Genomic DNA, 11,392 nt, shown 5'->3' on the forward strand with positions numbered 1-11,392 from the left:
CTGTCCCTTGATTTGTTTTTAGTGTGTATGTGTATGTAGAATATGTGTGGTGTAGTGGATGCATGTATGTGCATGTGGTGTGGGGTTGGCATGTGTGTCCATGTGGTGGCTAGAGGTGAACTTCCGGTGTCCTCACCTGCTCAGCTGTGTGCTTCCTTGAGATGGAGTCTCTCCCTCGAACCAGAGCTGCTGCTTTTGGTCAACTAGCCCCAGTGATTCTCCTTCTCTGTCCCCTCACCCATGGACTGGGGTTACAGATGAGTGTGACCACACCCAGCTTTCTATATGGCTTCTGACACAAGTGAATTTGAGAGATCTCCAGTTCTCCCAGGCCCTCAGGCTTGAGCTGTAAGCAGGCTTAACTGCTGGGCTATCGCCCCAGGCTCCTTGCCTGTTTTGGGGGTGTTTTCTTTAACTTAATGTATCTTGGACACTGTTCCATATCATTCCATATCCTTCTACTCCCCCTCCTCCAGTGCTGAGGATCAAACCCAGGGCCTTGTGAATTCATGACAGGTTCTCTGACACTAAACTACATCCCCAATCCCTTTCCTTTCCTTCCCTTCCCTCCCCTCCCTTTTTCTCCCCTCCCCTCCGAGTGTTGGGATTAAACACATACGCCACTGCGCCAGGCCATCTCTCTTTCTTTGCAGTGACTACATAGGTTTCCTTTGTATACATGTACCATGAGTTTTCCATAACAGGTCCATTTTGATGAATGCTTAGCATCTTTCCAGGCTTTTGCTGTCACAAGCAAGGCCACATTGATTACCTGTGGGCACATATTACTGGAAAATGGAATGTGAGAGGAATGAGATGATCCCTCTGTTCAATGCAAGTGTTCACTGTTACCTAAAGGAATGGGGTGTGCAATGTACCATGACCTTCCTATATCTCTTGTTTCTAAGTATCTTTGTGATTACATAGCATAGAATGTTTCTTGCCCCAGTTCCGCCTATGTGACCTATGTAACATGGTGACTTCTTGCAATATAGCCCCCCCCTTATTCAATAGTATGTAACTTTTGTGGTTTAACTCCCATCCTGTTTTTGCTATAAGTATCAAGTGGTTATTTCCAATAAAAGCTGACACTCCAAACTGTTTGGAGCTGCATCCTGAAATCCTGACTTTTGGGATGTAGACCTGATGCACCAGTTTCTTTCTTTTCCTTTATCTTTTCTATCTTTCTTTACCCAATAAAACTTTCCCTCACATTCCGTGAGTCAATGGTCTTACTTGTGTGACACTGGGCCCTATAACATTACCTTATACATTCTGGGCATATCTGAAGGCCAAATGCCCTGGCATAGAATTGCTGGGTACAATTAGATGGCAGATATAATTTTGTAGACACAGATAGTGGTCTAGCCTCCCCTAGCAATGCATCAAGTTGTCCATGTTTTCAGTCCTGATACAGACTCCTTTCATGTTGTAGGAGTGGAGCGCCCTCTCATACGTTTGAGAGCCATTCGTGCTTCCTTTCTTTTTTTTTTTTTAAATTTTTATTTATTTATTTGAGAGCGACAGACACAGAGAGAAAGACAGGTAGAGGGAGAGAGAGAGAATGGGTGCGCCAGGGCTTCCAGCCTCTGCAAACGAACTCCAGACGCGTGCGCCCCCTTGTGCATCTGGCTAACGTGGGACCTGAGGAACTGAGCCTCGAACCGGGGTCCTTAGGCTTCACAGGCAAGCGCTTAACCGCTAAGCCATCTCTCCAGCCCCGTGCTTCCTTTCTTGTAAACTGTGTTCTTTGCCCTATTTCGTTTTTTTTTTTTCAAAATTTTATTTATTTATTTGAGAGGGACAGACAGAGAAAGAGAGAGAGAAGGGGCGTGCCAGGACCTCCAGCCACTGCAAACGAACTCCAGATGCATGCACCTCCTTGTGCATCTGGCTAATGTGGGTCCTGGGGAATCAAGCCTTGAACCTGGGTCCTTAGGCTTCACAGGCAAGCGCTTAACCGCTAAGCCATCTCTCCAGCCCCTTTGCCCTATTTCTATCAGGCTGATGGTCTGTTCATTACTGCTTTGTGGTAACTCTGGATATATTCAAAACATTTGACTTGTCTGGAATATATCAGATATGTTTGCAATTTGTATTTTGACTTTATTTGGGATATTTTGGGGCAATTTAAAACTTTTAATTTATATTTGACCAATTTCATCCAGTTTTTAAACTAAGGTTTCTTAGTTTCATGACATTCTTAGCAAGCTCTTCTCTAGTTTGGAAATTTTTTTTTCCACTAAGGGTCTCGCTGACCTGGACTCACTGTCCACTCCCAGGCTGGCCTCAAACTCACAGTAACCCTCTTACCTCTGCCTACCGAGTACTGGGTGAAATTATTTTTTTAATATTTTATTTATTTGACAGAGAAAGATGGGTAGAGAGAGAATTGACAGAGAAAGATGGGGAGAGAGAGAACTGGTGCACCAGGGCCTCCAGCCACTGCAAATAAACTCCAAATGCATGCGCCCCCTTGTGCATCTGACTAACGTGGGTCCTGGGGAATCAAACCTGGGTCCTTTGGCTTTGCAGGCAAATGCTTAACTGTTAAGTCATCCCTCCAGCCCTGGGAGAAATTATTTTCAATTAGTTCATTTATACATGTATTTTTGTGAAGCTGGGAGTGAAGCCCAGGGCCTCCTATGTACCACTGAGCTACAACCTGAGCCCTAAAATTCTTTTTAAGCAACTTATTTTTTTAAGTATTTTATTTTATTTTTTAATGTGAGAGGGAAGGAAAGAGAGAAAGAGAACTGGCACACCAGGGCCTCTAGCCACTGCAGTTAAACTCCAGATGGATGTGTAACCTTGTGTGCATGCATGACCTTATATGCCTGGCTTATGTGGGTTCTGGAGAGTCGAATCTGGGTCCTTAGGCTTCACAGGCAAGTACCTTAACCACTCAGCCATCTTTCCAGCCCTTTTAAAAGTATTTCATGGGGTCGGGGGGGGGGGGCATGAAGATGATTTTAAACCTCCCAGAACTACCTCATCATACCTGGGCTCTGTAACTAACTGAAATAAACTCATTGCTGTTATAAAAAAAAAAAGTATTTTAAAAATATTTTTTTTATTTTTGCAAGCAAAGAGAGATAGAAGAGAAACAGAGAGATGGGTGCACCAGGTGCTACAAATGAACTCCAGACACATGTGCCACCTTGTGCATCTGGCTTTACGTGGGTCCTGGGGAATTAAACTTGGTTGTTGGGCTTTGCAGGCAAGAGCCTTAACTGCTGAGTCTCTTTCTTGCCCCCAATTTGTTTTGTCCTCACTCTTAAAAATGTTTAACCTTTTTTGCTTAAATAGCTCACTGATAGTGTTTAGCTAGCATATGTAAGACCCTGGGTTTGATCCCTAGCACCACACATGTTAAAAAAAAAATCAACTTTTTGCTGTAGAATATAACACAAATAAAAATTAAATTGTAGGGGGCTAGAGAGATGGCTTAGCGGTCAAGGTGTTTGCCTGCAAGGCCTAAGGACCCAGGTTCAATTTCCCAGTACCCATGTAAGCCAGATGCACATGGTGGGTCATGTGTCTGGAGTTTGTTTGCAATGGCTAGAGGCCCTGGTACACCATTCTTTCTCATTCTATCTGCCTCTTTCTCTCCCTCTCTCTCTCTCAAGTAAATAAATAAATAATGCTTTTAAAAAAATAAAAATGGCCAGGTATATTGACACACACCTTTAATCCCAGCACTTGGGAGGCAGAGGTAGAAGGATTGCCATGAGTTCAAGGCTACCCTGAGACTACATAGTGAATTCCAGTCATCCTGAACTAGATAGAGACCCTACCTCAAAAAACCAAAATAAATAAATAAATAAATAAACAAACAAACAATAATAATGTGGGGCCAGGGGAAAGGCTTAGTGGTTAAGGTGTTTGCCTGCAAAGCCTAAGGACCCCAGCTCAATTCCCTAGGACCCACACAAGCCAGATACACAAGGGGCACATGTGTCTGGAGTTCGTTTGCAGTGACTGGAAGCCCTGACAACTCCATTCTCTCTTTCTCTCTGCCTCTTCCTCTCTCTTTCTCTCAAATAAATAAAGTATTTTTAAAAAATAAATAAAAATATAGAGGGCTGGAGAGATGGCTTAGGGGTTAAGATGCTTGCCAGTGAAGCCTAAGGGCCCAAGTTTGAATCTCTAGAACCCACATAAGCCAGAACCATATGGTGACATATGCATCTGGAGTTCGAAAAGATGCCCATTTTCTCCCTCTCTCATAAATAAGTAAATAAAAATAAAAATGCAAGGCTTCATGAATTGCTATAAACCTATAGTCCTTAACCACTTTCATTGCTTAGCTTTTAAAAATTTTTTATTTTGAGATAGGGTCTTATTAGCCCAGGTTGTCCTCAAACTTATTAAATAGCCATGGGCAACTTCAAACTCTTGACCCTCCTGCCTCCACCTCCTAAGTGCTAGGATTACAAGAGTGAGCCACCATGTCCTGTTATGGAATGCCGGGGATCAAACCCAAGGCTTCATACACCTACCAACTGAGACATATCCTCATTCCTTATGATTATTGTTTTAATATTTTATTTTATTTATTTATTTATTTTTTTTGGTTTTTCAAGGTAGGGTCTCACTCTGGCCCAGGCTGACCTAGAACTCACTATGTAGTTTCACGGTGGCCTTGAGCTCACGTTGATCCTCCTACCTCTGCCTCCCAAGTGCTGGGATTAAAGCCTTGTGCCACACACCTGGCATATATTTTATTTTTATTTATTTATTTGAGAGGACAGGCAGAAAGAGAGTGAGAGAGAGAGAGAGAGAGAATGGTTGCACCAGGGCCTTTAGCCTCTGTACACAAACTCCAGGCATGTGTACCACCTTGTACATCTGGCTCACGTGGGTCCTGGGGAATTGAACCTGGGTTCTTTGGCTTTGCAGGCACGTGCCTTAACTGCTAAACTATCTCTCTAGCCCTCGTTATGATTATTTTTTGAACATAAAAAATACCATGTGGTGGCACATGCCTTTAAATCAAGCACTCAGTAGGAGGATCCCAGTGAGCTCAAGGCCAGTCTGGGACTACAGAGTGAGTTCCAGATCAGCCTGGGCTAAGTGAAGACTCTGTCTCAAAGAAAACAACAACAAAAATTACCAAAGACCAACAGCTGGAAAATGTAATAAAGAGAACTATCCAAAATAAAGCAAACCACATCAAGTGTGAAAACAGAAGAGATGGGAAATTACAATAGCTGGAATGGTGGCTCCCGCCTATGATCTCGGCTACTCGGGTTGATCTGAAGTTGCCTTAGCTTCATAGTGAAATGGTGCTTGAAAAAAAATAAACAAATAAATAAATAAATAAATAAACAAAACAAAACCAAATCTGGGCTGGAGAGATGGCTTAGCAGTTGAGGCGCTTGCCAGAAAAGCCAAATCACATTGAGACACCCAGGTTACAAGTCGGAGGAGGAAGAGGGTCGTCTTCTCTTTCTGGTATGGCAGGAAGTGACCCTGAGTCTGGGCCATGCCAATTCCAGGGATGGAGAGCTTGGCTGGGAAGAACTCACTTGGCACAATGTGAAGGAATCTTCATGGATCATGTGTCCTCAGGGGCACCTCTGTAGGCGGGGGGCTACATCATCATGGCAGTGTTTTTCCTGGGCCTGGACAAGTGGGAGAACAACCTGTCTTCTCTCTCCTTAGGACCTGACTATGGAAACAGCCTGTAAATGGCAGCGCAGGGGACAGGGCCCAGGCATTGAGACCCTCTCTGTGGGGACACTGGAGCATCTGTCATGATCCAAAAAGCCAGGTAGGTGTTCCACTTGCCTTCCCTTTTCCTGCCTATCCACTACTTAAATCTCCTTAAATCACCCCCAGCGCCGCCTCCCTGTACCAGCAATCGGTTGTGTCCTTTTGCCTTCGCTGGATGGAAACCAGGAGTAAGTAGCTCTTCTAGCATGGGCATTCCTGGGCTCTGAAGTGCCAAAGATGGGTTAGTGTCCTGAAACTTGTCCTGGAGAGACATGAACAAACATCCATTCAGCCCCAGATAGGAATCCAACAACAGGCTGACATAACGATGCCATCAGAGTCCAACATGGTGAACCAGTGAATTTACTGGGGTTACTTACAGGAGTGTGGACAACCCCAAGGTGTCCAATCCCAAGGCAGCTCTTGCATCACCAAAAAGCCCACCCCAGTGTGGGCGACTCCCAGAAGGAGCTGCTGCAGAACTAGCACACAGCTCCCTGATAGCGGTCTCTTCTCCTGAGCCACCTTGGTGATGGGTTTGTGAACCACGTAAGGTTCAGGTACTCTTCCTGAGGCCTGTGAGGCGTTTACGTCCTGAGCCTCGTTACCTTCTTGAGTCTTAAGGAGCCTATGTTTAAATTTGGAACTTCCAGGCTAGACAGAAGGCTTAGTGAGTAAGGTGCTTACCTGTGTGAAGCCTAAGGACCACCCAGGGTCAATCCACCAGCACCCATGTAAGCTAGATGCACAGGTGGTGCTGAAGCAGGATAAGTTGTCTGAAGCAGTCGTGACTGGATCAAGGCTTTCTGGGGCAGTTTCCCCACATATCCCTCAGCATTGGTATCTTCCTCATGATCCAACAATCCAACATGGATACCAAGGTCCAGGCAACCAGTGGAAAGAAGCAAATGGAGACAGACAGCATTTCCACCTGCATCCCTCTGGCCGAACCTCAGTGATATGGCTACATGTAACGATCATGGGGGCTGGGAACTGAAGTTACTCTGGATGACCAGGGACCATTCAAGATTTCTAGTACCAGTGAAGAAAGGAGAATATTGGGGGGTGACTAGATGACTCTTCCACGAATAAACGCAGAGTTAGAACAGCACAAATGATCCATGGAAACAAGATGAATCCTCAGGGGACCATCCACCGGGAATGAACTACACCATTCCAGAGAGCCAGGGTAGGGGTACAGATGAGCGTGTGTGTGTGTGTGTGTGTGTGTGTGTGTGTGTGTGTGTGTGTGTGTGTATACACAGAATCAGGACAATTTCTGGGTCTGATTCTGGGCAGAATTAGGAGTCTACAGAGAGCCCATTCACTTGCAACCTGCGGCTCAGATGTGGGGGACTTGACTGTACCCATGGCTTCCCCTCAGCTCACCCCACCCTTCAGCTCCCCTGCTCCCCAGCTCACGTACCTCTCTCTCATTTCTCAGAGCCAGCTCCTCATGGACCCCGTCAGTGTCCAACTCAGCAGTAAAAACCTATGGGCCTGGCTCGTGAGGCTGGTCAGTCAACACCCAGAATGGCTGAGCACCAAGATGAGGTTTTTCCTCCCTACCATGGGCATGGGCTCCAGCGATGAGACCCCTGACCCTGACTGGCAGCTCAGACAGCTGCATGCCCAGGGACAGGCCACCTGGCAGTCATTCATCTATGGTCTGTGCATGGAGCTAGAGGTGCCTCTGCACCTGGAGGTGCCTCTGCTGAGCATCTGGGGCCAAGACGATGGTAAGGCCAGGCCCGGGGGGATGCAAGGCAACCAGCACAGTCCCATGCCCAACAGAGCTTCAGCACACTGAGGGACTCACACAGAGGTCATAACAGAGGCAGCCATTCCAAAAACTGGTAGTTCCCAAAAGGCTTCTTAAGGCAGTGTAGTCAGAAGCAGTGACAGGGAGATGTCAGAGCTTAAACAACAGGCAGGCAGGTTCAATTATCCACTCAGCTGATATTACTGGCACACTTGCTGTTCGCGCAGCACTGAGAGGGAATATGAGACGTTGGGAGTAACTGAGTCCTTGGATATATAGTGAGAACTCAACCAAGAGCTCTACCAATGAGGGCCATATGCATACGTGCACCCATGTGCAGACAGCATATACATGCATGTAAATTCCACAGATATAAATTTGCACTATCATACACTTCCACGCATATTCACATACATCTGCCTGCCCTTGCCTTCAGGACTTACCACAGCTTCCACATCAGACAACCAATGTCAATTTTTTTCCATGGAGCCTGTGGCTGAGCCTTCATGCAAACACTAGCCAGAGTTATGTGGGCACCTCATATCCCTATGGTCTGATCTGTTCTGCCCTTTCTTGCAGAACTCCCCAGGCAGCTGGCAACTGATGAGGAGAGCCAGTCTGGACCTCAGTTGAACCAAGGTGAGGCCTGGGGCTGGGGCTGGGGCTTGGGGTTTCCAACACAGTTATGAAGTTAGAGGAGGCTGGCAGCAGCTGGTGACAGCCATTCCGTCTCTGCTCATGGACCATACCCCCACCTTCTCCAACTCTGTGACCTTCAAGGCCTGCCCCAGTGTCCCTTCACTGGGAGCTAACCTAGGGACCCAAGAGTCTGTGGGTATCAGTTCCTGACCATTTCCATGTCTTTGTCTGGTATGACCCAGGGAGCCTGGTCTCACTTTCTTGTCACTGACCTTCTGGACCCTGTCGCCCCAGTGCCAGAGTCAGGCTTCTCCAGGAATCCCTAATTGGCCTCCCCATCAGGAGCTGGTACCCATGCAGGGAGCCTCTGAGTGATTTTCTGATGGCTGTTAGAGGACACAGAGATTGAATGGTTTCGACCACTTTGCCCATTTATGGGCCTTTCTCATTAGAGCAGTGCTGGGCTTTTCAGTTACAATTGGGCCCACCAGACACACCTTTAGCAGAAAATACCCACTCTATGATCCAAGTTCCCCAGCGATGCAATGCTGTATGTTCAGGTCCCTGACCCACTTAGGCCCTTAACACTGAGCTGGTATAATGTTTTTATGAGCGAGAGAGAGTGAGAGAGAGAGAAAGTGAGAGAATTGGTGCACCAGGGCCTTAGCCACTGCAATGAACTACAGGCGTGTGTGGCATGTCTTGTGTTCATGCACCACCTATGCACATGCATCACCTTGTGTGTCTGGCTTATGTGGGTTCTGGGGAGTCAAACCTGGGTCCTTCGGCTTCACAGGCAAGCGCTTTAACTGCTAAGCCTTCTCTACAGCCTGCGGCGTAATTTTTGCATGGCTGTGACCAGGTCATATTCAGCCAGTGGGTTCCTGTGAATATAAGGCATATATTAAAATGCCCTCATAGCACTTCCAGCACCTCTTCAGGACCTCTTTGCAATTCCACAACCAACACCTGGACACCGGCAGGACGAGCGACTGTCCTGATTGCTCGCTGGTGCTTACTGTAGAAAATCCTACTTTCTTTCTTGAAATTCTCTCTCATGCCCTCCTGCCTTTCTTCCATCTCATATGTGTCTCCTCTGCCTTCTTGGTTTCTTGTTTCCTTTTCCATAAAGTAAGTAGAGACTTTAATAATCCTCACAACCAGGGTAACCCAGGCCCAGAAAGCCAAGCGCCACATGTTCTCTCTCATATGTGGATCCTAGCTACAGATGACTGGGCTTCTGTGTGAGAAGAAAAATACTTAGCAGAGGCCAGTAAGTTAAAAAGGAGACATAAAGGGAAGAGAAAGGAAGGGAGGAGGATACTTAATAGGTTGATATTGTATATGTGTAATTACAATGATTGTAATGGGGAGGTAATATGATGGAGAATGGAATTTCAAATGGGAAAGTGTGGGGGTGGGGAGGGAGGGAATTACCATGGGATATATTTTATTATCATGGAAAATGTTAATAAAAATTAAAAAAAAAATCCTCACAACCAGGACTGGCGAGATTGCCCAATGGTTAAGACACTTGCTTGCAAGGTCTGATGACCTGGGTTTGATTCCCCAGAAATCACATAAAGCCAGCTGCACAAAGTGGCACATGCATTCTGGAATTCATTTGCAGGGGCATGAGACCCTGGCGCCCCCTTCCCTTCTCTCTGCAAATAAACAAATAAAAAAGTTTTTTTGAATCCTTGCAACCAGGTAAAGCATCATGGCATTATTTAGGGGCGTGAGGAAAGGCTGGTGACATGCCATGAGGGACACCAGGGCAGGTGGCAGGCCTAGCCAAGCCTTTGGAAGCTTCACTCTTAAAGCCAGCTTCTGCCACAGCTTGGTCCTTTCCTGGTGGATACACAGTTAGTGCCTAAAGCAGCCAGCTGTGGGCCTGGCCCCTGCATGCTGGATGAGAGACACTCCTTTCGCGCCCAATGCCTGTATCTCCCGCCCCCCCACCCCAGGCTAGCGCCAGCTCCTCACACAAGACCTGGTGTGGATGCAGCCTTTGCCGGTCAACCTTCTCATAGTCCCTGAGAAGTGTGATACTCTTGCTCACCTGTGGCTGTTTGTGGAATGGCATGCCTCAAGGTGCTGCTCAGGCCCCCGTTTACCCCTCCACCCCTTCTTTCACTCTTTCCAGGCCTCAAGCGCCCTCATCAGAGCTGTGGCACCTCACCCCGCCGGAAGCAGTGCAGGAAACAACAGCTAGGTGGGTACAGGGTGTGGGGGAACCCAGCATAAAGAATTGGGTGGTTCTGGAGCCCATCACAGGCCCGTTTGGACCTTGTCTCTGGCTGGCAAGCCTCTGGAGTCCAGTGACTTGTCTCCCAAGCCTTCAGAAGAGAAAAGACTGGCGGTTCTGAGTGGGCAGCAGAGGGGTGGAGCTGTCAGTGACCAGTTTAGGGATTAGTGGAGATGGAGAATGGTGGAAATGCCCCAGGTAGGGAAGACAAGGGCTGCTGAGTCCCGGCAGGCAAAGGGAGGAGGGGAGGAGGACGCTCTCTCATCCTCTACAATAGCCAAGAATGGTCCTTGACCTGCCCCCACAGTTACATACACACATACACTCCACCATCCATGGGCACAGCCAGAGGATTTGCATCTATACAAACCAGGCCACTACCTTAGCACTTCCTTTGGGGCCCCCTGAGTCCTCCCAATGATCCAAGGATGAAGGGGTTAAAACTTGGCAAGCCTGGGGGCTGCTTCCCATGGTTTAGTTAGCCAGGGTGGGACACACAAGATGTTAGCACCCACTCCTGAGCATGAACTGAAACCCGGGGAAGGACACCTGACACACCAGAAGAGAGTTTTCTAATACACTGCTGCTGAACAAGCACCTTCCCCAGCTTATTAAAAACTGCTCCAGGCCAGGCGTGGTGGTGCACGCCTTTAATCCCAGCACTCAGGAGGCAGAGGTAGGAGGATCACCCTGAGATTACATAGTGAGTTCCAGGTCAGCCTGGGCTACAGTGAGACCCTACCACAAAAAAAAAAACCTGCACCACCTAGGGCTGGGAGAGATGGCTTAGCAGTTAAGGTGCAAAGCCAAAGGACCCAGGTTAGGTTCCCCAGGGCCCACGTAAGCCAGATGCACAAGGGGGTGCACACATCTGGAGTACATTTGCAGTGGCTGGAGGCCCTGACATGCCCATTCTCTCTCTCTACCTGCCTATTTCTGTTTCTCTCTCTCTCTCCCTCAAATAAATAAAAATAAAATATTTAAAAAATATAATTCAAAAAAACTACACCACCTGCCTAGTCGCA

General features: G+C 47.3%; 1 protein-coding gene across 1 annotated transcript in view; it reads left to right on the forward strand.

Annotated features, from left to right (window-relative positions):
* Positions 1–7,174: 7,174 nt before the first annotated feature.
* The window catches only part of Nlrc5 (NLR family CARD domain containing 5), a 57,369-nt gene continuing 53,151 nt past the window's right edge, over positions 7,175–11,392 (forward strand). Inside the window, exons 1-3 of the mRNA XM_045142712.1 lie at positions 7,175–7,467; positions 8,070–8,119; positions 10,266–10,334. Coding sequence (XP_044998647.1) covers positions 7,175–7,467; positions 8,070–8,119; positions 10,266–10,334 — 412 coding nt within the window. The remainder of the gene's footprint in view (positions 7,468–8,069; positions 8,120–10,265; positions 10,335–11,392) is intronic.

Source organism: Jaculus jaculus, chromosome 1 (genome assembly GCF_020740685.1).
Source record: "Jaculus jaculus isolate mJacJac1 chromosome 1, mJacJac1.mat.Y.cur, whole genome shotgun sequence".
Classification (NCBI taxonomy): Eukaryota; Metazoa; Chordata; class Mammalia; order Rodentia; family Dipodidae; genus Jaculus; species Jaculus jaculus.